The following is a 25,514-nucleotide window of genomic DNA, read 5'->3' as shown; positions in this document are numbered from 1 at the left end:
CTTCACGTGCGCAAGGCCCGGGCGGGCAGGACTGGGCTTCCCGGGAAAGGCCGTCGGGAGCGCGGCGATAGCAGCAAGTCCTTTGTCCGGGAGCCGCTGTGCCCCCAGACTCGCCTGGCCCCGCGAGAGGACGCGCCGCCCCGGCCCTGAGGCGGGCGCCCGCTGCAACACCGCCCCGCTCCGCCCGTGGCGCTGTGTCGGCGGAGGGGAGGGGAGGGGAGGGGCGGGGCGGCCGGGCGGGGCGCGGAGAGGCGGCGCTGGCGGCGCCGGAGCGGGGCGGCGGGCCGGCGGGAGGGCGGGAGGAGGGGCCGGGGCGCGCTGGCGGGCGGCCGGGCGGCGGCGGCATGGCGGAGCCGAGCGGGGCCGACGCGAGGCCCCCCATCCGGGTCACCGTCAAGACCCCCAAGGACAAGGAGGAGATCGTGATCTGCGATCGCGCCTCGGTCAAAGAGGTAGCCGGGGGGCGCGGGGCCGGGGTCCGTGAGCCGGGGGTGTTCGGGTCCAGGGCGCGCTCGGCGGGCGGGGGGCGCTGCGGGCCCGGGGGTCCCCGCGTGGGGAGCCGGAGCGGCGGGCGCGGGGCCCGGGGGGCGTGGTGGAGGCCGCGGAGGGGCACCTGGCGGTAGGTGTGAGCGTTAGAGACGCCGAGGCGGGCGGGGGCCGGGCCGGGCAGGTGCGGGACCCGGGGCGCGCGGGGTGCCCAGCGGGTGCCCTGGTGCCCCCGACGCCCGCCCGCCCGCCCGCCCCCGGGAGCGCCCCTGCCCGGCCTCCCCGCGCGCGGGCTGCAGTAGGTGCTCAGTAAAAGGTGCTGCGGGAGGGACGCTCGCCGCCGCCCCCGCGGCCGCTCCAGCCCTCGGCTCGTGCGGGGCGGCGGACCGGCTGGCTGCTGGGACCGAGGGCTCTGGAAGCTGCCTCTGCTCGGCAAGTGCACTGTTGCGACTTGGTGTTTGTTTTGTTTCCTTTTGTTTTGTGGGCGCTGATGATACTTTGGGGGGAGCCCAACTCTTCCCGACCCGCCTTCACTGCCCCCCTCTCGGCTTCAGTGACCGCTGTGCAGACTTTCGATCTGCAAAACTCAGTGTGAAGACAGCTTGATGTGAGAGGTCTCCGGGCCCAGGTGTGAAGACCCAGGGTCCAGCTGCAAACCACTAGAACCCTCGGTTTTCTAATCTTTCATTATGTGATAGAGCATTTCCCACGAAAGGGAGAGAGAGAAGGCAGAGGGCCACTCCAGTATGGGTGGCAGCGGACACCGAACCCAGAAACTCAGCCTGGAGTAAACCTGCAAGGTCTGCGCTCTATGTAATTGAACCCTCTCCCTGGCCGCAGGTTTTGTAGATGTCTCATGGAACATCGATTTTTAAAAAAATTTTTTTTAAATATTTATTTTATTTATTTATTCCCTTTTGTTGCCCTTGTTGTTTTATTGTTGTAGTTATTATTGTTGTTGTTGTCGTTGTTGGATAGGACAGAGAGAAATGGAGAGAGGAGGGGAAGACAGAGGGGGAGAGAAAGACAGACACCTGCAGACCTGCTTCACCGCCTGTGAAGCGACTCCCCTGCAGGTGGGGAGCCGGGGTTCGAACCGGGATCCTTACGCCGGTCCTTGTGCTTTGCGCCACCTGCGCTTAACCCGCAGCGCTACATACAGCCCGACTCCCGGAACATAGATTTTTAAAAACATATTTTATCTTTATTTGTTGTTCTTTTTCCCCACAGCACACTGCCCGGCTCTGGCTTATGGTGGTGCTGGGGATTGAACCTGGGGTTTTTGGTGCTTCAGGCATGAAATACTCTTTTTTTTTTTTTTTATGAGAAAGGAGGAGAGAGAAAGAACCAGACATCACTCTGGCACATGTGCTGCTGGGGATCGAACTCGGGACCTCATGCTTGAGAGTCTAAAGATCTATCACTGCGCCACCTCCCGGACCACTAAAATGCGCTTTATATAACCATTGTGCCGTCTTCCTATCTTTATATTTACCTTCAAAGATTTATTTCTTTAGGGCTTGGCGGTAGTGCACCCAATTGAGCACACATATTCAAGGACCCGAGTTCAAGCCCTCAGTCCCCACCTGCAGGAGGAAAACTTTACAAGTGGTGAAGCAGTGCTTCCTCTCTCTCAGTTTACCTCTGTCTCTATCCAATAAATAAAAAAAAAGATTATTTATTTATTTATAATAAAGAGAGAACCACATGGTGGCTGGGCGGTGGCACACCCAGTTAAGCGCCCATAGTACTAACCACAAGGATCCAGGTTGGAGCCCCTGGCTCCCCCTACCTGCAGAGGGGACACTTCACAAGTGGCAAAATCAGGTCTGAAGGTATCTTTTTTCTTCTCTACCTCCCCTCCCCCTCTCTATTTCTCTTTGTCCTAGCCAGTCAAAATGGGAAAAAGCCACCAGGAGCAGTGGATTCGTTTTGCCAGCACTGAGCCCTAGTGATAACCCTGGAGGCAAAAAAAAAAAAAAAAAAATAATAATAAATAAATAAATAAATAAAGCATCACTCTGACCCTGTGATCTTGGTCATAGAACTAGGGACCTCGTGCTTGAGATTCCATTGTGTTATCCACAGAAAGAGCCACTAGCCCAGCCAGATCTCACAGCCCAGCCAGATCTCACCCATTGTGTTATCCACTGTACCATCCCCAAGGCCATACTGGGTTTTATTTATTAATGAGAGAGGGGAGAGAGCGCGAGTCATAATATCACTCTTGTACATGTGGTATTGGATATAGAACTCCTCATACTTAAAGAGTCCAGTGCTTTCTCCACTGTGCCAGCTCCTGAAACGGTATTTACTTATTTTTGATAGAGGCAGAGAGAGTGAAAAGAGACCACAATACTGAAGCTTCCTTCACTGCATCGGGGGCCGAGCTCTAATATGAGTCACATACATGGCAAAGCAGTGCACTATCCAACTGAGCTATTTCACTGGCTCAGGACACTGTTTTTACGCTATTTACTTAAAAATCAGAGCACTGGGAGTCTGGCGGTAGCGCAATGGTTAAGCACACGTGGCGTAAAGTGCAAGGACCCGAATAAGGGTCCCGGTTTGAGCTCCTGACTCCTCACCTGCAGGGAAGTCACTTCACAGTGGGTGAAGCAGGTCTGCAGGTGTCTAACTTTCTCTCCCCCTCTGTGTTTCCCTCCTCTCTCCATTTCTCTCTGTCCTAGCCAACAACGATGACAACAACAATAAAGAAAACAAGGGCTACAAAAGGGAAAATAAATAAAATATAAATATATATATACATATAGATAGATAGATAGATAGATTAAAAAATCAGAGCACTGCACAATTCTGGTTTATGGTAGTGCTAGGGGTTGAACTTGGGACATCAGAGTTTCAGGTATGAGAGTCCCTTGTGAATTTGTCTTGTCTGATTTAATTATTTATTAAATGAGAGAGAAAAAAAGAGAGAGGCACAGCATGCACACTTAACTGAGGTGTAGCAGATGAACCAAGGTCCCCAGGCATCAAAAGCCCAGGTTCTGCTGGGGCTTTTATTATTTTTTGTTTTTATTCTTAAATATGGTTTAATACTCTTCTCTATTTCTGTACATCACAACACCAAGATTTTGCTGCTTAGGATCTCTCTGTAGCGAGAATGCAAAGGCTGTGGTTTTCACCCCCACTTATTTGTGTGTTTGTATGTGTAAGTGTAATACATATCAGTATATATTGATGCACACATCAATATGTAGTGCAATATATATCACCGAAGAGAACAAATGGATTAAAGAAATACAAAAATTTGGCATTGTGTTCTGGGAGGTGGTGCAGTGGCTAAGGAACTAGACTCTCAAGCAGAAGGTCATGAGTTCAATCCCCAGCAGCACATGTACCAGAGTGATATCTGGTTCTTTCTCTCCTCCTGTCTTTCTCATTAATAAAATAAATAAAATCTTTAAAAAAATTTTTGGAATCATTTCCATACTTAAACAGAAACTAAAAATAAAAAAGTAAAAAATAAAAACTACAAAAGGAGCCGCATAAGGGGACTTTTTTTTTTTGTCTCCAGGGTTATTGCTGGGACTCAGTGCCTGCACCATGATTCCACTGCTCCTGGAGGCCATTTCCCCCCCCCCCTTTTGTTGCCCTTGTTGTTGTAGCCTTATTGTGGTTATTGTTATTATTGTTGATGTCATTCGTTGTTGGATAGGACAGAGAGAAATGGAGAGAGGAGGGGGAGAGAAAGATACACACCTGCAGACCTGCTTCACTGCCTGTGAAGCGACTCCCCTGCAGGTGGGGAGCTGGGGGCTTGATCGGGATCCTTATGCCTGTCCTTGAGCTTTGCACCACCTGTGCTTAACCTGTTGCACTACTGCCCAACTCCCTATTTTTTATTTTATTTATAAATATGTTGTCACCAGGGCTTTGCTGGGGCTTCACAGACTTTTGTTGTTTATTTATTTATTTATTTATTTATATCTAGAGGGTGAGAAACAGATAGGAGAGCAATGCACATAGAAACCACAGCCCTGCTCCACCACCAGTGTGGTGGCTGGGATTCTAAACCCAGGCCCTTGTGTGTGATAAAGTGTGGTCTCTACTGGGCGAGTTGTCTCCCTGCCCAGAGACTTAGTTAATGCTGTTGTCATAACCAGCATCTTTCAATAGTTGTTGAGGGTCTTGCAATAAGGCTGGGGATAAAGAGCAGGGAGATCGCACAGTGGTTCTGCAAATGATAGTCATGCTTGAGACTCTGAGGTCCCAGGTTCAATTCCCAGTACCACCATAAGCTGGAGCTAGCTGAGCAGTGCTCTGGTTTTTGTTTGTTTGTTTTTGCCTCCAGGGTTATCAGTGCAGCGTGGTGCCAGCACTACAAATCCACTGCTCCTGGCAGCCATTTTTTTCCCCTTTTTTTTTTCCTATAGGACAGAGAGAAATTGAGGAGGGACAGAGGAAGATAGAGAAGGAGAAAGACAGACACCTGCAGATCTACTTTGCTGCTTGTGAAGGGTGCACTTACCTGCGTGTGCCATTGCCCAGCCCCCGAGCAGTACTCTGTTTATATAAAAACAAACAAACAAAAATAAATGAAAAGTGAAAAAGGCAGAGAGAGATTTATGCTCTGAGTCGCAGAGGCTGAAGGGAGATAGGACCTGGTCCAGATCTGGAAGGGGGAATACAGTTATCTAGGGAGGAGTGCCCTGATAGCGACCTGGGGTGGGGACGAGTGGGGGGTGGGGAGGACCAAGAATGGTGTGGCAGATACTGAAGGCCTTCCTAGCTGGGAGACTGAGGGAGAACTGAGGCAGCAGCCTCCACTGGTCTCTCAGTGACTAAGACCAGAGTTTTGGGACCAGGTGGTGACACACCTGGTTGAGTGCACATAGTACAGTGTGCACTGGGTTCAAACCTCGAGTCTCCCCCTGCAGGGGGAAGCTTCATTAGTGGTGAAACAGTGCTACAGAAGTCTATCTCTCTCTATCTCTCTTCCCTCTCAACTTCTGCCTCTATCAAATAAATAAATAAACAACATGTAAAAAAAAAACCAACCAGTTTCTAGGATTTGGATGCTTGAGGCTCCCACTCGCATCCTTGGAGCTAAATGTCGCAGAGTGATATTCTGGCTTCTCTTTTTATCTCCCTCTCACATGTTTCAAATAACATAAAAGTGAATCTTGGGAGTCAGGTGGTAGCGCAGCGGGTTAAGCGCACGTGGCATAAAGCACAAGGGCCGGCTAAGGATCCCAGTTCGAGCCCCTGGCTCCCACCTGCAGAGGAGTCGCTTCACAAGCGGTGAAGCAGGTCTGCAGATATCTTTCTCTCACTCTGTCTCTCTTCCCCTCCTCTCTCCATTTCTCTGTCCTATCCAACAACGATGACATCAATAACAACAATAATAACTACAACAATAAAACAAGGGTAACAAAAGGGAATGAATAAATAAATAAATATTTTTTAAAATAAAACTTTTTTTTTTTTTTTTGCCTCCAGTGTTATTGCTGGGGCTCGGTGCCTGCACTACAATCCACTGCTCCTGGAGACCATTTTTCCTCTCTTATTGTTTGTTGTTATTACTGTTGTTGTTGGGTAAGATGGAAGGAAATCGAGAGAGGACACAGGACAGAGGGGGAGAGAAAGGTAGACACCTGGAGACCTGCTTCACCACCTTGTGAAGGGACCCCCCCCCCCTTCAGGTGGGGTGTGTGTGTGTGTGTGTGTGTGTTTGTTGGGGGGCTCGAACCGGGATCCTTGCACCAGCCCTTGCGCTTTGCGCCATGTGTGCTTAACCCACTGCGCTACCGCAGGGCCCCGGAAAAATAAGTCTTCTGGGGAGCAGGGCAGTGGCGCAACAGGTTAAGCACACATGGAGCAAAGTGCAAGGACCGGCAGGCATCAGGATCCCAGTTCGAGCTCCTAGCTCCCCACTAGCAGGGGGTTGCTTTACAAGTGGTGAAACAGGTCTGCAGGTGTCTTATCTTTCTCTCCCCCTCACTCGATTTCTCTGTCCTATCCAACAACGACGACACCAATAACAACAGTAATAAAAACAATGACGATAAACAAGGGCAACAAAAAAGGAGAAATTAAAAAATAAATAAAGTTTCTTTAAAATAAATAAATCTTCAGTGACCTGGGAGGTGGCACAGTGAATAACTTATTGAATTCTCAATCATGAGGTTCTAATTAAGTCCCTGGCAGCAGTACCAGAATGATGTTCTGATTCTTTATCTCTTTCTAGCTTTCTCAATAAATAGACATTAAAAATATAAATAAACCTTAAGGAGAGGGAGATAGGATAGTAATTTTATTATTATTATAGGTGCTGCTTTGCCATCTGTGTGACCTAGGTTTGAGCCTGGCTTCCACCCCCTACCTCTGCCCCACCACCACATTGAAAGATGCTTTTGTGTTATGGGGTGTCTCTCTCTTTCTGCTTTTCTGCCTCTCTTGTTTTTTTTTTTTATTATTTTTAACATTTTTATTTTATTGATTATTGGGTAGAGACAGAGGGAAATTGATAGGGGAGGTGGAGGTAAAGAGGGAGAGAACAGAAAGACCACCATTTGTGAAGCTTTCCCCCTGTAGGTGGGGAGCTGCGGCTTGAACCTGGGTCCTTGCACACTGTAATGTGTGCGCTTAACCAGGTGTGCTACTGCTAGGGCACGCCCACTCCCCCTCAAATAACAACAACAACAATAGCGGCCAGGAGGTGATGCAGTGGATTGACACTGGACTCTCATGCATGACATATACCCAAGTTTGATCTTTGATTCCAAATGGGCCAGAGTAATACTCTAGTTCTATTTTTTAAAATATTTATTTATTCCCTTTTGTTGCCCTTGTTATTTTATTGTTGTAGTAATTATTATTATTGTTGTCACGGCTGTCCTTGTTGTTGGATAGGACAGAGAGAAATGGAGAGAGGAGGGAAAGACACCTGCAGACCTGCTTCAACGCTTGTGAAGCAACTCCCCTGCAGGTGGGGAGCCGGAGGCTCGAACCGGGATCCTTACACCAGTCTTTGCGCTTTGCGTGCTTAACCCACTGTGCTATCGCCTGACTCCCTTCTCTCTATTTTTTCTTTTTTTAAAAATTTTTATTTATAAAACGAAACACTGACAAAAACCATAGGATAAGAGGAGTAAAACTTGAGAGTCGGGCGGTAGCGCAGCGGGTTAAGCGCACGTGGCGCAAAGTGCGAGGGCCAGCTTAAGGATCCCAGTTTGAGCCCCCTGCTCCCCACCTGCAGGGGAGTCACTTCACAGCCGTTGAAGCAGGTCTGCAGGTGTCTGTCTTTCTCTCCCCTCTCTGTTTTTCCCTCCTCTCTCCATTTCTTTCTGTCCTATCCAACAATAACATCAATAATAACTACAATAAAACAACAAAGGCAACAAAAGGGAATAAATTTAAAAAAAAAGTACAACTCCACACAATTCCCACCACCAGAACTCTGTATCCCATCCCCTTCCTTGATAGCTTTCCTATTCTTTAACCCTCTGGGAGTATGGACCCAGGGTCATTATGGGGTGCAGAAGGTGGAAGTTCTGGCTTCTGTAATTGCTTCCCCACTGAAGATGGGCGTTGGCAGTTCAACCCATACTCCCAGCCTGCCTCTCTCTTTCTCTAATGGGGCGGGGGACTGGGGAAGTAGGGCTCCGGAAAACATTGGTGTCTGTTTGGAAGTCTGGTTGGTATCATGTTAGCATCTACCATTTTTCATTCTGTTTATTTTATGAGAGAAAGCAATACTCAGAGGGGGGGGCGAGGGGGAGACAGAAGAGCAATATTCAGCTATTCAGCTCTGGTTGATAGTGATTCTAGGGACTGAACCTGGGACCTTGGATCCTCAGACTTGAGGGAGTTAACGATGGGGCCCAGTGTCTGCACCACAAATCCACTGCTCCTGGCAGCCATTTTTTTTTTTTTTTTCCATTTCTGTTGTTGTTGTTGGCTGTGACAGAGAGAAATTGAGTTTACGGCCATACCGCCCTGAACACTCTCGATCTCGTCTGATCTCGGGCCTGGTTAGTACTTGGATGGGAGACAGAGAAATTGAGAGAGGAGGGGAAGACAGAGATGGGGAAAGATAGACGCCTGAAGACCTGCTTTACCACTTGTGAAGCGACCCCCCTGCAGGTGGGGAGGCGGGAGCTTGAACTGGGATCCTTGCGTGGGTCCTTGTGCTATGTACTCTGTACACTTAACCTGGTGTGCCACCGCCTAACTCCTGAGGTAAGGGTCTTTTGCATTCTGGTTCTCTGTTGTTGGATAGAGACAGTGAAATTGAGAGGGGTGGGGGAGATAGAGGGAAAGACACCTGCAGCCCTGTTTCACTGCTCATGAAATTTTCCCCTGTAAGTAGGGACCAGGGACTTGAACTGGGTCCTTGTCCACTGTAATATGTGTGCTTAACCAGGTGACCCCACCACCTGGCCTCTGGTTCTCTTTCTCATCAATCAAATCTAACAAACAGGAAAGGAGTTGTTGATGCAGCAGGTAGCACTTGGGCCTCATGAAGCTGGTTAGGTTCAGTTCTTAGCCCCACATAAGTCAGAGCTGAGTGTTGCTCCAGTCTTGCTCGTGGAAATGGAGCAGGAAAGATGCTGCTTATGGCAGCTGGTGTGCTGCAGTGGAGGCTGGAGAGGTGGGAGCAGGGCAGCACAGGGCCCTCACAGTCCCCATTGAGTGGAAGCCCAGCGGCCATGACACTGACCTCTGCCTCCGATCACAGTTCAAAGAGGAGATCTCTCGGAGATTTAAGGCACAGCAAGATCAGCTGGTCCTGATCTTCGCCGGCAAGATCCTCAAGGACGGGGACACCCTGAGCCAGCATGGAATCAAAGATGGGCTCACGGTCCATCTGGTTATCAAGACAGCTCAGAAGTAAGTTCCTGCAGGGAGCAGGCTCCCCTTACTTCCTTCCTTTGCTTTAGCTGCACCCAGAGACCCAGGCTGGAGACTGGCAGGCTTGCCAGGTACTGGGGACAGAATCTGGCTTAGCTCTTCTGGAGCGTGCCCCCCCCATGCCAGTGATCCCCATTTAGGGTCCTCAGGAAGCCACTGCCACCATGTCCCTTCTGCCCGTGGCCAGTCAGGGTGTCCCTCCTCTGTCCTCAGGGCCCAGGACCCGGCAGCTGCCAGCGTCTCTTCGCCCTCCACTCCGGATGCCACCTCCGCACCCTCTACCACACCTGCATCCCCAGCCACCCCTGCCCAGCCCTCCACCTCAGGCAGTGCTACTTCGGACACCGGCAACGGGAGCAGAAGGAGCAGTGGAGGGGGGCCCTCGCTTGGGGCTGGGGAGGGGTCCCCCAGTGCTACTGCCTCCATCCTCTGTAAGCTCTGCACCAGAGTGGTCTGTCCTGGACAAAGGAGAGATGTGGACCCGTTCCTAGACTGGGAGGGATGGGGGGCATGTGACCCTTGGGCATAAGGGCCCCAGATAGGGCCCCTGAACAGAGCTGAGGTGGAAGTCAGTCCTTGCTGGCTCACTGGATGCCAGAGCTTGGGGAGTGTGTGTGTGTGTGTGTGTGTGTGTGTGTGTGTGTGTGTGTGTGTGTGTGTGTGTAGGAGGAGGGCGGGGGGCATCTTGGAGTTTGGGGAGGAGGTGGGCTTGGGGTGCAGCGGGCCCATGTGGAGGCCTAGGTACCGTTGCTGGCCAGGCGGGGCAGTGTCCTCCCCCACACCCCTGTAGGCTGTGACCCCCATCCTTCCCTGCAGCTGGCTTCGGGGGCATCTTGGGCCTGGGCAGCCTGGGCCTGGGCTCGGCCAACTTCATGGAGCTGCAGCAGCAGATGCAGAGGCAGCTGATGTCCAACCCCGAGATGCTGTCACAGATCATGGAAAACCCACTGGTCCAGGACATGATGTCCAACCCCGAGCTGATGCGTCACATGATCATGGCCAACCCCCAGATGCAGCAGCTCATGGAGCGCAACCCTGAGATCAGCCACATGCTCAACAACCCAGAGCTCATGCGGCAGGTGGGACCCGGGCCAGTGTGGGCAGCCTTGGTCCACCTAGCCTTCTCCCTCCTTGTCTACTTTTGTCCTGCCTCTTCTTATTCATTCACTCATTCATTCATTTGCCCTGGTTTGATCACTGGGAGTCCAGTGATGAAGTGGTTGGGCAGTGGTACAACTAGTAAAGTGCCTATGTAACCATGCTCAAGGACCCAGGTTCAAGTCCCCGGTCCCTACCTGCAGGAGGGAAACTTCACAAGTGGTAGAGCAGCCTGCAGGTGTCTCTCTCGCCCTATTTCTCTCTGTCTCCTTCATAAAAAAAATTAAATAATAAAAAATTAAATTAAAAGACAGGTTGAGCATCCTGGGAGCGGGTGCTCTCAAAGGGAAGCAGGAGAAGTAAAGCTGTCAGGGGGCCAGGAGATGGCTCACCTGGTAGAGTGCATACCTCCCCACAGGCAAGAACCTGGGCTCAAACCCTTGCCTACCATCTTGGGAGTACCATGCAGAGGGGAAGCTTTAGGAAGGTGGAGCCATGCTCTGTCATTCTCTAGAGAAAGGAAAAGAGAGTCCACTGGGAGCAGTGGAATCACACAGGCGTGAAGCCCTGGCAGGGGGAAGAGAAAAACATACATTTGAGAAAAGACAAGAAAGAGCTTAGTTCATGACCCATATGCAGAAGGTGTTCAGCAGAGGTTCATTTTCCTCTCCCACCCCTCCCCCTGTTCCCTTCTTCCTGTCCTTTCCTTGGCTCCTGACTCTTCTGTGAAGTCACAGTGGCTCGAAGTACTCCTGTTTGTTCCCCACCCCCGTTGTGGGCCCCATGTCACCTGTGTCCTCTCTCTTCAGACAATGGAGTTGGCTCGGAACCCGGCCATGATGCAGGAGATGATGCGGAACCAGGACCGGGCTCTTAGCAACTTGGAGAGCATCCCAGGCGGCTACAATGCCCTCCGCCGCATGTACACTGACATCCAGGAGCCCATGTTCACTGCTGCTCGAGAACAGGTGGGCTGGTGGCAGGAGGGGCTACACCTCAGTTCCTGCTGGCCAGGTGTTACCCGGGACTTGGTGGGAGGGGCAGCATCCAAGGGAGCTGACATCCTGTAGACAAACTTCTTTGCACCAGGGGCTCCAAGGCCACAGGGAAGTTCTGGGGCTCCCAGCTAACTCTTCACAGTGAACCTCAGGCTTCCCCACAAAATCAGCAGGGGGACTTGATCATACCACTCCTGCTTCCCGTCTTTAAGTTACTTCATGGTTTGGTCTCAAGAATCAGGTGTAGGGAATTTGCATTTGTAATGAAAATTCTTTTTGAGACAGCTGGGAGATAGCTCACCTGACAGGGCATGAGTCTTGCAGCACCTGAGGCTCTGGATTCAAATCCCAGTACCACATGGAAGCACCATGGACAGCACCAAGGGACCTTGCATTTATGCTGTGGTGTCTCTCCACTCTCCTTGTCTGCTTTTCTTTCCTCTCTTTCTCTCCTGTTCAAAAGAATAAAGGATGAAAAATTAAGCCAGGGATGCCACTCAGTGTTATTGTGCATAAAAAAAAATGGAGGGATGGGGGAATAGATAATATAATAGTTATGCAGAGTCTCATGCCTGGAGCTCTCGGCCAGGTGGTGGTGCACCTGGTTGAGTGCACATGTTACAATGCCCAAGGACCTGGGTTTGAGCCCCCTGGTTCCAACCTTTAGGGGGAAAGTTTTGCAAGTGGTGAAGCAATGTTGCAGATGTCCCTGTCTCTCCCTCTCTGTCCCTCCTTTCCTCTTGATACCAGGCTGTCTATCTAATAAATAAAGATTTTTAAAAATTGGGCGGACAGGATATAGCTTACTCAGTGTATGAGACTCATCATGTGTGAGGAGCCCCTGGGTTCAAGCTCATCACTCTGACACTGGAGCAAGGTTCATGGGTAGCAGAGCCCTACTATGGTGTCTCTCCTCTGTCTCCCCTTCTCTCTGTCTAAACTTGTAACAGAGTGAAAAAGTCGGTCTGGGGTCAGTGATGCGGAGGAGGCTCTAGTACTGCAAAGAGAAAAGAAAAAGGAAGGCAAGGCGCTGCGGAGCAGGCAAAGCAGCTTGATTGCTACGCAGAAAGCTTGCTCTGAAGTCCCAGGCTCAGCCCCCAGGACCACTGCGAGCCAGAGCTGAACACTCATCTGGTTAAAAAACGGAAAGAAAAATGCACCCCAGCTAGTCCTGACGCACGTTAAGGTGTGAAAGCCACTGGTTCAACTAAAAGACAAACCCTGTTTGTCATCAACAGACTTGGGATTCAGTTACTGGCTCCACTATTCTCTAGCAGCTTTATTTTGTTATACTATTTTCTAACATTTTGTTTTTATTTATTTATTGGATAGAGACAAATCGAGAGGGAAGGGGAAGATATACAGGGAGGAAGAGAGACACCTGCAGCACTGCTCAGCCATTTGTGACGTTTCCTCCCTGCAGGCAGGGACTGGGGAGCTTGAATCAGCGTCCTTATGTACACACATACAATGTACACACATTACAGTGTGTGTGCTTAACCATGTGTGCCACCATCTGTCCCCTGTTAGTATTACTTTTATATGAGTGTTGCTCAGAACTGGCTTACCAGTGGTTGGGGGATTGAACCTGGGATCACAAAGCCTCAGTCAGACTTGAAAGTCCTTGCATAACCATTATACTGTCTTTCTAGATCTCTGATAGTGATTTGAGATGAGTTACATAATCTCTCTGAGTCTTAGCTTCCTCATTTTCTTTTTTAATTTTCTAAAGCTTTTATTAATGAGTAAGAGAGAACTGGAGCACATGTGATGCTGGGAATTAAACCTGAGGTCACATGCCTGCTAGCCCCAACACCACCTCCCTGACCAGAGCTCCTTCATTTTCAAAATGGAGTTGGTATATTGCAGCAGGCTACCTCAAGACTTCTTCTACTCTTTTTTTTTTTTTTTTAAATTATCTTTGTTTTATTTATTGGATAGAAAGAGCCAGAAATCCAGAGGAAAGGGGATGATAGAGAGAGACACCTGCAGCACTGCTTTGCCACTCACAAAGCTTTGGGTCCTTGTGCATTGCGACATGTGCGCTCAACCAGGTGTGCCACCACCTGGTCCCAACCCTGTCTGCTCTTTATTGAAATTTTATTTATTTTCAACCAGATCATAGCACAGTTTAGGCTTATGGTGGTGTGGGGAATTGAACCTGGGACTTTGTAGCCTCAGGCATGAGAGTTTCTTTGCAGAACCATTATGTTATCTCCCCCATCCTCTCCTGTCTACTCTTAAAACCTAAACTTACTAGGCTCTTCCATTTGTGGATTAGATCTGTTGATAGTCATTGTATCTGAAATGAAAACCAAGCAGGTAAAAACTTGATTTTTTTAAAAATATGTATTTATTTATTTTCCCTTTGGTTGCCCTTGTTTTGTTGTTGTTATTGATGTCGTCGTTGTTGGATAGGACAGAGAGAAATGGAGAGGGGAGGGGAAGGCAGAGCGGGAGAGAAAGACTCCTGCAGACCTGCTTCACTGCTTGTGAAGCGACTCCCTTGCAGGTGGCGAGCCAAGGGCTTGAACCGGGATCCTTAAGCCGGTCCTTATGCTTCACGCCACCTGTGTTTAACCTGCTGCACTACCGCCTGACTCCCAAAACTTGATTCTTTTAAAAATAGCGGTAAATCTATTATTACAGGTCAGATAGCACAATCTTTTGAAAAATAGCTTTTTTTTCTTTCTTTCTTCAAAAACAGAATTTATGTGGCATACTATGTCTTTGTTGTTGTGGCCAGGACTTCACCACTCTTATGGGATATTTCAGAGAGACAGAAAGAGAGAGAGATTCCAGCTATGAAGCCCCCCACCCCCACCCCCCAGTGCAGTGGGGCTGGTTCGATCCTGGGCCAGACACATGGCATTTGGTCAGCCTAGTTTTACAAATCTCTGTAATGTCTGCTTTCTGCAGGACAGCTGGCTTCTCAAATTCATTGTGGCACACATGCTCCGTAGCTTTGGAAATGTCATTGAATACTTATGAGAGAATGAGCAAGACATCATTTAGAATTAGAAAAACTGGGGGGCGGGGCGGTAGCACAGTGGGTTAAGCGCACATGGCATGAAGTGCAAGGACCAGCACAAGGATCCTGGTTCGAGCCCCCAGCTCCCCACCTGTGTGGGGGGGGTCGCTTCATGGTTAGTGAAGCAAGTCTGCAGGTGTCTTACCTTTCTCTCGCCCTCTCTGTCTTCCCCTCTACTCTTGATTTCTCTCTGTCCTATCCAACAACAATAGTAGTGGCAACAATAACAGTAACAAGGGCAACAGAAATGGGCAGAATGGCTTTCAGGAGCAATGGGTTCATAGTGTAGGCACCAAAGCCCCAACAATAACCCTGAAAGCAAAAAGAAAAAGAAAAACTGGGCTGGGGATCTGGCACAATGATTATACAAATGCCTTCTTTGCCTGAGGTTCTGAGGTCCCAGGCTCAATTCCCAGCACCACCATCAGCCCAAACTGAGCAGTACTCTTGTAAAAGGAAGGAAGAAACAATTTCAAATCTTGCAGGGTGTTGGGGTTGGGTGGTGTTGCACCTGGTTGAGCACACATGTTATAATGTGAAAGGACCTAGCTTTGAACCCCCTGTCCCCACCTGCAGGGGGGAAGCTTTGCAAGTGGTGAAGCAGGGCTGCAGATGTCTTTCTGTCTCTCTCCTTCTCTATCACCCCCTTCCTACACTATTTAAAGTCTTACAGGGGACCATAAGCCATCCTTGGAGAAGCAGAGGGATAAGTGAACATAAAGCTTGATGAACCAAGTTCATAGCAGGCTCAGGAGGGGCCAGCAGTTGTCCCCATAGGCATTCAGGAAGTAGCCCCCTTCTTGAGGAAACAAGATGGTCCAGGCAAGCCCAGACTAGGTACCAGGACAGGAAACTGGAACTCAGCTGGAGGCTGCAGCCCACCAGCTCCGGTATCTGAACCAACATCTGGCCCAGCAGAGGAGCCACAGTCAGCGCAGGACAGGTCTCAGCCAGCTCAGCCAGCTCACGCCCTGGAACAAACAGGAAGGTGGTGATGGGAAACCCTGCTGCAGCCCCTACTGACAGGGTCAGAGTGAGGCCAGGGAGGGGAAGGAGAAGGGGGAGCCCTGGAGGTTTAACAAGTTTGTGTGGAAAGTGGCCATGTGAGGGGCTCTAGGTGTGAGAAGAGGTTCTAGGTATCAAGATTGGATGAACGCAGCTATGGAAGGGGACGCAGGAGCCAGACCTGGGCAGAAGTCAGTGCCCTTAGAGCCCAAGGTGACTTTCTGAGCACCAGTTGGTGTCAGGTGCTGGGCTGCAGAGGTCAGGCTGGCTGCTCTAGGCCCCTCAGGAAAGCGAATCCCTGGCTCCATGACAGGAAAAGTGTGAGCAGCACTCTGGGAGCACAGAGGAGGCCAGAGGCCAACTGTTAGAGCACCTAGGAGAGGGGAGAGCTCCCAGCTCTGTGAGGGGCTCAATTACTTGTAAGTGCAATTAAGCATCCTATTCCTTTTTGCAGGCACAGGGGCCTGTTAGGTGAGAGGAGGGAAAGGGCCTGGCCCTTGTGCCTGCTTGGTTCCAGTCTTTAGTCTGCCACCTTTCCTTCCACCCAGTTTGGCACCGACCCCTTCTCTTCCTTGACTGGGAACTCTGACACAACGTCCTCCCAGCCTCTGCGGACGGAGAACCGGGAGCCGCTCCCTAACCCCTGGAGCCCCTCACCCCCTGCTTCCCAGGCCCCCGGCTCTGGCCGGGATGGCACCGGAGGATCAGGGGGCAGCCAGGTGCACCCAACGGTCTCCAACCCCTTTGGGATCAATGCGGCCAGCCTGGGGTCAGGTATGTCCTGGGGCAGGAAGCGCTCAGTTGGGTAATAGGACTTTTGCAGTGCTCAGGAAAGTGAAGGGGGTGGTCTGGGATGTGGCACAGTGAATAAAGCATTGGACTCTCAAGCTTGAGGCCCTGAGTTCAATCCCTGGCAGCTCGTGTACCAGAGTGATATCTGGTTCTTTCCCCCTTTCCTCTTACCTTTTTTTTTTGCCACTGAGGTTATCGCTAGGACTTGATGCCAGCACTATGAATCCATTGTTCCTGGTGGCCATTTTTCCTTTTTCCTTTTTTTTTTTTTTTTGTGTGTGTGTGTATGTGTGTGAGTGTGTGATAGGACAGAAAGAAATTGAGAGAGGAGGGGAGACAGAGGGAGAGAGAAAGATAAGACACCTGCAGACCTGCTTCACCGATTGGGAAGCGACCTCCGTGTAGGCGGGGAGCCTACCAAACAGGATGTTTGTGTGTCCTTGAGCTTTGTGCTACGGGCACGTAACCCAGTGCGCCACCACCTGGCCCTTTCCTCCTACCTTCATCAATCAGTAAATAAAATATGTAAAAAAAAACTGAAGGGGGGATGAGACTTCATGAGCCACAGGTAGTGGGGGGCTTAGGACTTGACTACTTTGGTGGTGGTGGGCGTCCCAAGACCGCCTGGGAAGCACTTGACTATGGTGCTTGCCAATCAGTGTGTGTGTGTGTGTGTGTGTATATATATATATATATATATATATATATATATATATATATATATATATTATTTGATTTGTCTTAGTCAGAAAGAGTGATACAGAGAGACACCAGAGCGCTGCTCAGCTCTGGTATATAGTGGTGTGGGGAACTGAATCAGAGATTTTGGAGGCTTGGGTATGAAAGTCTTTGCATAACCATTATGCTATAACCCCCCCCCACTCTGTCAGTCTTTCTTCTTTTTTTTTGTTTTTGTTTTTGTTTACTTATTTTGCCACTGAGGTAATCACTGGGCCCCAGTGCATATAAAGTGAACCCACTACTCCTGGTGAACATTTCCCCTTTATTTTTCTTTCTATTTTGATAGGACACAGAAATTGAGAGGGAAGGGGAAGATAGAGAGAAAGACACCTGCAACACTGCTTATGAAGCTTCCCCATTGCAGGTGGGGTCTGGGGGCATGAACTTGGATCCTTGCATATGGAAATGTGTGTGCTTAATTGAATACGCCACTGCCTGGCCCCAGCAGAGTCTTCCTTTCTCCTGTCCTGATGTGAGCTTGGGGTAGACGAGCCCAGGTCAAGGGAACATGCCCTGCTCCCATGGTCTTCCCCTGGAATGGGAGATAGCAGAGGGCCTGACCACAGCAGAGCATGGCAACCTTGGACTTTAGGGGTCCCTTAGGTTCATGCCCCAGGAGTGGGAGACCAAAATCTGTTTGGCCGTGCCCTCACCCCCATCCCCCAGTTCATGTCTAAGGCAGGCAGACTGAGCAGGTGGCTGGCTGCCCATGGACCCCTCCTCTCCTCTCCTGTTCTCTCTGTCCCTCTTCCTCCCAGGGATGTTCAACAGCCCCGAGATGCAGGCACTGCTGCAGCAGATCTCAGAGAACCCCCAACTGATGCAGAACGCACTGTCAGCACCCTACATGCGCAGCATGATGCAGATGCTTGCCCAGAACCCTGACTTTGCCACTCAGGTATCAGCCATCTGGGGAGTGGGAGGGGCTCCCTGATGGAGAGCAGTGGCTCGTGGTGGCCAGATTGGAGGCATCCTGCCCCAGGTCATGGTGTGAACCAAGCAAAATACTGAGCTTTAGCTCTCCTCCCCCATGTGGAGTAAAGGGTCACAGAAGATGCTGCTGGTTACCACTTGTGAGGACCCAGGTTTGAGCCCCCAGCCACCACATAGGAAGGAAGCTTCGCCACGCAAACAGGAAGCTTCACAGGCAGTGAAGCAGTGTTATATGAGAGAGGGAGAGAGAGAGAGAGAGAGAAGGGCTGCCAGGAGCAGTGGAATCATGCAGGCAGAAAACCCCAGCAACCCTGATGGCAAAAATAAACAAACAAGAACAAAAATAATAATGAGATGGAAATGTTGCGGGGGGGGAGACACTGTAATAAAGTTAAGTCCCAGCATCAGTGACACAAGCCAGAGCTGAGCAGTCATTGGTGAAAAAGAGAAGAAAAAGAAGAAATGCACCTGAGCTTATGCTTGGAGAAAGCTGTGGCTCTTCTTCCCTCCCTGCACATTGTGTGCCTCAGGCATCAGATTTCCAGAGGGCGGGCGATGTTAGCTACCATCTTCATCATGTTGTCATCAGACTCAGGACTGAGCAGACTGGTTCTTGATGTCCATTGCCTAGACTATAGTTCCAGGACTGAAGAGATAGCTTGCCAGGTAGGGCAATACCTTGTCATGGGCACAGCCTGGGTTTGAGAGCTAGTATTACTTGGGAAGTGCGATGGCACCAGAAGGAGCTCTAAGTGCTCTCTTGTCTCTGTAATTGCATTTCCTCACTATCTCACCTAAACCTTCAGACTGCATGACGTCCTGCGCAAAGCCAGCCAGATTTCTACTGTGCTGGGTGCCCAGGACAACTACAGCTGGGGGATTCTCAAGACAGGTGGACTTGGGCTCCTCCTTATTCCCTTCTCCCCACAGATGATGGTGAATGTACCCCTCTTTGCGGGGAATCCTCAGCTGCAGGAGCAGCTCCGCCTGCAGCTCCCTGTCTTCCTGCAGCAGGTGAGTGGAGTCTCAGAGCAGAGAGGCGGGGCAGGGCGTGGGCCCAGAGGCCTAGTGAGTAGTGCTATGTGAAGGGAAGAGAGCCTGGGGTTTTTTTGTTGTTGTTTTAGTTTTCTGATTATCTTTATTTATTTATTGGATAGAGACAGCCAGAAAATAAGAGGGAAGGGGGTGATAGAGAGGCAGAGATGTCGGCCTGAGCTTCACTGACTGGAGACAGATGACCCAGGACTCATGGTTGAGCTGTACGCAGTATCTCTTTATTCATGTAGAACACAGCACAATCTAAGCCAAGCTAAACTAAACTAAACTAATATACTTGCCAAGTAGGGTGTAAACAGGATGTGATATAGAGAGGGTGGAGAGAAAAGTGACTGGTGAAAATCAGGGTGTGACAAGGAGGGGCGGAGCAAAAAGACATCATGAACTAGTGGGGATTAAACCAATGCCAGGCAGGCATGCTTGTGCTTAGTTATGTAAATAGAATAGTGTTAAGCAGGGGGGATTAAACCAAATGAAACAGAAGAGGTTTTTAGAAGTAGAATTAGAAGCATACCAACACAGAGAGACACCTGCAACACTGCTTCACCACTTGCAAAGCTTTCCTCCTGCAGGTAGGGACCAGGGCTCGAACCTAAAAATTTTTTTTTTGGACTTGAAAGGGATCAACATAATGATTACATAAAAAGTGGAAGAGACAAAGATAGACACTTGCAGACCTGCTCCACTACTTTTGAAGTGTTCCCTCTGCAGGTGGGGAGCGGAGACTAGAACCTGGGTCCTTGCGCATTGGAATGTGCACTCACTCAACCAGGTGCTCCACCAGCCGGTCTTTTTTTTTTTTTAACCAGAGCACTGATCAGCTCTGGTTTATGGTGCTTCTGGGGATTGAACCCGGGGCCACTAGACTTACTGCTTCAGCTTGATGCCTGCACAGTGAAATCACTACGCCCAGCATCCTTTTCTCTCTCTTTCCTTTATATTATATAGGACAGAGAGAGTGGGGGAGGGGGCTAGAAAGAGAGACATCTACAGATCTGTTTCATAGTTGTGAAGTTTCTCCCCTGCAGGTGGAGAGATTCAAAGACAGGTTTTTTTTTTTTTTGCCTCCAGGGTTATTGCTGGGGCTCAGTGCCTACACCATGAATCCACTGCTCCTGGAGGCCATTTTTCCCCCCATTTGTTGCCCTTGTTGTAGCCTTGTTGTGGTCATTATTATTGTTGTTGATGTCATTCGTTGTTGGATAGGACAGAGAGAAATGGAGAGAGGAGGGGAAGACTGAGAAAGGGAGAGAAAGATAGACACCTGCAGGCCTGCATCACTGCTTGTGAAGCGACTCCCCTGCAGGTGGGGAGCCCGGGGCTCAAACTGGGATCCTTATGCGGGTCCTTGCACTGTGTGCCACGTGCGTTTAATCCACTGCGCTACCGCCCGACCCCTTTTTAAAATTTTTTAAACAATATTTATTTATGTGGTCTGGGAGGTGGCGCAGTGGATAAAGCGCTTGACTCTCAAGCGTGAGGTCCTGAGTTCAAGCCCTGGCAGTACATTTACCAGAGTGATGTCTGGTTCTTTCTCCCTCTCCTCCTATTTTTCTCATCAATCAATCAATAAAATCTTTAAAATATATATATTTATTTATTTTCCCTTCTATTGCCTTTGTTGTTTTTCATTGTTATTATAGTTAATATTGTTGTTGTTATTGATGTAGTCATTGGGTAGAGGAGTCATGGAGAGAGGAGGAGAAGACAGAGAGGGAGAAAGATAGACACCTGCAGATCTGCTTCACTGCCTATGAAGCGACTCCCCTGCAGGTGGGGAGCTGGGAGCTCAGACTGGGATCCTTATGCTTTGTGCCACGTGCGCTTAACCTGCTGCACTACCACTGGACTCCCTCAAAATCAGGTTCTTAAGCAGAGTCAAGTGTCCTCTCACCTAGGTGTGCCACCCACAGGCCGATGCTTTAGGAAAGCACCACCTCTTGGGCCAGCTTCCTTGGTGCTATCCATGGTGCTGAGATGGGGGCAAGATTACAACACAGCTCTACTATCCGTGGAGCTCCTTGTCTATGGTACTCCATGTGGTACAGGTTGAACACAAGGCCCTGTGTGTGGTAAGGCTATGCTCTACCTGCTGAGCTAGTTGCCTGCTGACCCCAGTGCTTGGGAGTTTAAGCTTCCTCCTTGCCTCCTGTTCCTTATAGTCACCCATCTTGCTCCTTCCCCACCAGATGCAGAACCCAGAGTCTCTCTCCATCCTCACCAATCCCCGAGCCATGCAGGCACTGCTACAGATCCAGCAAGGCCTACAGACCTTGCAAACTGAGGCCCCAGGGCTGGTGCCCAGGTGAGGATGGGCCAGGTGGGCAGGAGGGGGACCGGCTGCTCCTCCCCTCTACTCCCGTGCCTGTTCTGTCCCCTCCACCCACTTTTCTTCCTGTCCCTTTCTTGGACGCTATCACCCACCCCAGTCTCCCCTGTCTACAGCCTTGGTTCCTTTGGGATACCCCGGACCCCAGCACCCTCAGCTGGCAGCAACAGCAGCTCTACGCCTGAGGCCCCGCTGACCACGTCCCCCCCTGCAGGAGCGTCCAGTGCCCCACAGCAGCTTGTGCAGCAGATGATCCAGCTTCTGGCTGGGAATGGGGGCACACAGGTACGCACGGCGGGGGTGCTGCCATGCCTCTTCATCCCCATCCCTGAGTAGCAGTAAAGACAGTGGGTCTGGGGCCACCGGCCCTGGTTTAGACCAGCCTCACTGCTGCTGCCTGAGCTCACTTCCCTCTCTGTCACACGGCAGGTGAGGGCAGTAATTACACTTGTAATTTATATACTGAAGCCTCAGGAAGAGGCTGTCACTGCAGTTTCTGTTACAGAGGGACAGTGACAACATAGTACATGTGACACCAGAGATCAAGCTGGGAAGGGAAGCTCCGGCATGAACTGTTAGTGCACTAATAGCTGCGTTGTTTCCCCAGCCGCCCTAGTGTGCATCTGTCAGCCACACCACAGCAGTTTTGGAGTGCCTTCAACATCCAGAGCGGTGACAGGAAACACTTGGGGAAACAGGCTGCTATTGGTTCTCTCTGTTGCTTTAAATTCTTTTTTTAAAGAAAGTATTTATTTATTTATTCCCTTTTGTTGCCCTTGTTGTAGTTATTGTTGTTGCTATTGTTGTTGTCATTGTTGGATAGGACAGAGAGAATTGGAGAGAGGAGGGAAAGACAGAGAGGGGGAGAGAAAGATAGACACCTGCAGACCTGCTTCACCACCTGTGAAGTAACTCCCCTGGCCTTGTTTTCAAAAAAATGTTTTTGGGGCTGGGGAGACAACATAATTATGTAAAAGACTTATGCCTGAGGCTCCAAGCACCCAGGTTCAGTGCCCAGTGCCACTGTAAGTTAGAGCTTAGTGCTCTGGCCTTTCTCTCTGTCTTTCTATCTCTCATTAAATGAAATAAAGTGGTCCGGGAGATGGCACAGTGAATAAAGCACTGGACTCTCAAGCATGAGGTCCCGAGTTCAATCCCCAGCAGAACAGATACCAGAGTGATGTCTGGTTCTTTCTCCTTTCTCATGAATAAATAAATAAAATCTAAAAAATATAAACAATTTAAAAAACATTATCCCATAATCTTATTATTAAATCACTAATAAAAACTTTTTAAAAATTGCTGCTTGCAGGGGAGACACTTCATGAGTGGAGAAAGCAGTGCTTCAGGTCTTATCTTTCTTGATCCCTCTCAATTTCTGTTCTGTCCAATAAAATAGAAAAAGAAGGGAGTCGGGCGGTAGCACAGCAGGTTCAGCGCACGTGGCACAAAGCGCAAGGACTGGCATAAGGATCTCGGTTTGAGCCCCTGGCTCCCCACCTGCAGGGGGGGTCTCTTCACAGGTGGTGAAGCAGGTCTGCAGGTGTCTATCTTTCTCTCCCCCTCTCTGTCTTTCTCTCCTCTCTCCATTTCTCTCTGTCCTATCCAACAATGACAACATCAGTAACAGCAACAATAATATCTACAACAATAAAAAAACAAGGGCAAAAAAAGGGGATATATAAGTAAATAAATATTTTTAAAAAAAAAAGAAAAGAAAAGAAAAGAAAAAGTGGCTGCTGGGAGCAGTGGATTCGAAGTGCTAGCACCAAGCCCCAGCAGTAACACTGGTGGCAAAAATAAATAAATATAAATATATATATATTTCAACTTTTTGTTTTATTTTATATTTATTTATTTTCCCTTTTGTTGCCCTTGTTGTTTTTCATTGTTGTTATTGATGTCATTGTTGTTATATAGGACAGAGAGAAATGAAGAGTGGAGGGGAAGACAGAGAGGGGGAGAGAAAGATAGACACCTGCAGACCTGCTTCACCACCTGTGAAGTGACTCCCCTGCAGGTGGGGAGCCGGGGGCTCGAACCAGGGTCCTTACACTGGTCCTTGCTCTTCGCGCCATATGTGCTTAACCAGCTGGGCTACCGCCCGACTCCCTCAACCTTTTTTTTTAAGACTATTTATTAATGAGAAAGTTAGGAGAGAGAGAGAGAGAAAAAGAACCAGATATCACTCTGTACATGTGCTGCCGGGGATCAAACTTGGGACCTCATGCTTGAGAGTCCAGTGCTTTATACACTGTGCCACTTTCTGGACCACTTCAATCTTTTGTTATTATTATTTGACAGAGACAGAAATCGAGAGGGAGATGGAGATAGGGAGAGAGAACAAGAGACATTTACAGCATTGCTTCACTACTTGTGAGGCTTTCCTCCTGTGTGTGGGGGCCCAGGACTTTAACCCAGGTCCTTGCACATGGTTATACTGCTGGTTATACTGCCACCCAGCCCCCCCCAAAAAAAATGTATTATTAATGAGAGAGGGAGAAAACCAGAGTATCTCTCTGGCACATGTAATCCCAGGAATCAAAGTCAGGACTTTGTGCCTGAGAGTACAGTGCTCTAACCACTGCACTTCCTCATGAGCCTGGTTACACGCAGTTGTTTAGTGGCTGGGGCTCAGGCTCCTTATCCCCTAGTTGCAGCCCCCAATTGCCTCTCAGGATGTTTGAGGAGACTTACTGTTATCTTTTAAGACTCAGAAGCCCTCCAGTGTTTGCCCCACGCCCACTCCACAAACCTCTCTTCTGCAGGTGCAGACCCCAGAAGTGAGGTTCCAGCAGCAGCTGGAACAGCTTAATGCCATGGGTTTCATCAACCGGGAAGCCAACCTGCAGGCCCTAATCGCCACAGGAGGCGACATCAATGCAGCCATCGAAAGACTCCTGGGTTCCCAGCTGTCCTAACTGCAGCCCTCGCCCTGGTGCCAGCAGCCATCCTTCCATGCCCTGAAGCTTGTCATCCCACCTGTCTTTTCTCCAGACAGCAGGGGGTTTCCAGGACCTGCCCCCCCCCCCCTCTTGGGGCACCGCCTGAAGATTTTGTTGTCACTTCTACATCTCTTCTGGAATCTTCTCCCTGGCCCTGCTGAGTTGGGGAGCAGAGCTGCCCACATGGTGTCCACAGCCACTCATTGCCGTCTACAGGCCTCTCAGTGGCCAGGCAGAGAGGGGCATCCGGCAACTTCCAGTCTGCTGGGGCAGGGTCTTCGAGCTGAACCTCACTCATTTCTTGTGTAGTTTTGCTAGCTTTCCCTCCTCTCTCCCCCACACTGCAGAGGTGCAGGAGAGCTGGGGCCTACTGCTCTGCTCGCCCCCAGACTGGTCCCATCCTCCAGCACTTTTGCAGGGACAAGAGGGGGATGCCAACTCCCACCTGCTGAAAGGGGTGAGATGCAGGCCTGCAGGCAAGGAATCTGTGAGCCTGGGGAAGACAGCTTGAAATTGTGTTAGGGAACGAGAGGAAGAAGAGCTCTCTCAGGCAGGAGTCCAGGCTACAGGCTGGCAGAGGAGACTCAGAGAGGCCAGTGGCATTGGAGTCTTAAGAGGGGAGCTCTAGGACACTGGCACTGTAAATAGGGGTGGGGGCATGTCACTTTAGTCCCCTCAGCCCCAGGGTTTCTGTGCACATTCACATGTGTGCTGCACATTGCAAGAACCCAGGACTTGGCTATGTTTGAATACGCCAGTGATCAGAGGGCACCGGTGCCCAGGATACAAAGAGGCTCAGGGCCTGTCTCCAAAGTATGTGGGGTGGGGTTGGCTGGGCAGACTCTGCCTTGGTTCCTGGTACAGGGTGCTCTCCCACCATGGACCTCTGGATGCTAGGCAACCCCACTAAAGCTGTCTGCCTTGACCAGTGCCGGGTCCCCCTTGTTGGAGCAAAGTAGAGGGCTCTTCTCCTCCATCCCTGCCCCCAGGGGCTCTGGCTTTTGTCAGCCTGGACTGTGCTCTGTGGGGCCCCTAGGAGGCTGACACTACCTCCCCACTGCCAAACAGCCTAGCAGGCCCTGTGGCTGAGACTGGAGGCAAGGGGAGCTGGCATTCACTCCGAATGGGAAAGTGTCCCAAACAGTCCAGAGAAGACTCCCCGCTGGACTCCGCTGTGACTTCCACACTGGTCTTTGTAAATAAATGGTGTGGTCTTTGTGTGA

The 25,514-nt window shown here is 50.1% G+C and overlaps 1 protein-coding gene across 2 annotated transcripts; it reads left to right on the top strand.

Moving 5' to 3' along the window:
* Positions 1-223: 223 nt before the first annotated feature.
* Positions 224-25,514, top strand: UBQLN4 (ubiquilin 4). Of its 2 annotated transcripts, XM_060201601.1 has the most exons (11): positions 224-452; positions 9,191-9,342; positions 9,577-9,794; positions 10,180-10,442; positions 11,271-11,429; positions 16,044-16,269; positions 17,787-17,926; positions 18,892-18,975; positions 21,207-21,322; positions 21,463-21,631; positions 24,115-25,514. In XM_060201601.1, exons 1-11 carry the CDS (start codon positions 345-347, stop codon positions 24,265-24,267), a joined length of 1,788 nt encoding a protein of 595 aa, XP_060057584.1. In that variant the 5' UTR covers positions 224-344; the 3' UTR covers positions 24,268-25,514. The 2 variants fall into 2 exon arrangements, with proteins under 2 accessions (XP_060057584.1, XP_060057585.1); XM_060201602.1 differs by lacking the exons at positions 21,207-21,322; positions 21,463-21,631.

Source organism: Erinaceus europaeus, chromosome 11 (assembly GCF_950295315.1).
Source record: "Erinaceus europaeus chromosome 11, mEriEur2.1, whole genome shotgun sequence".
In the NCBI taxonomy this organism is placed as follows: Eukaryota; Metazoa; Chordata; class Mammalia; order Eulipotyphla; family Erinaceidae; genus Erinaceus; species Erinaceus europaeus.
The sequence above is the reverse complement of the archived record's forward strand: the minus strand, read 5'-3'. Positions and strand labels throughout refer to the sequence as shown.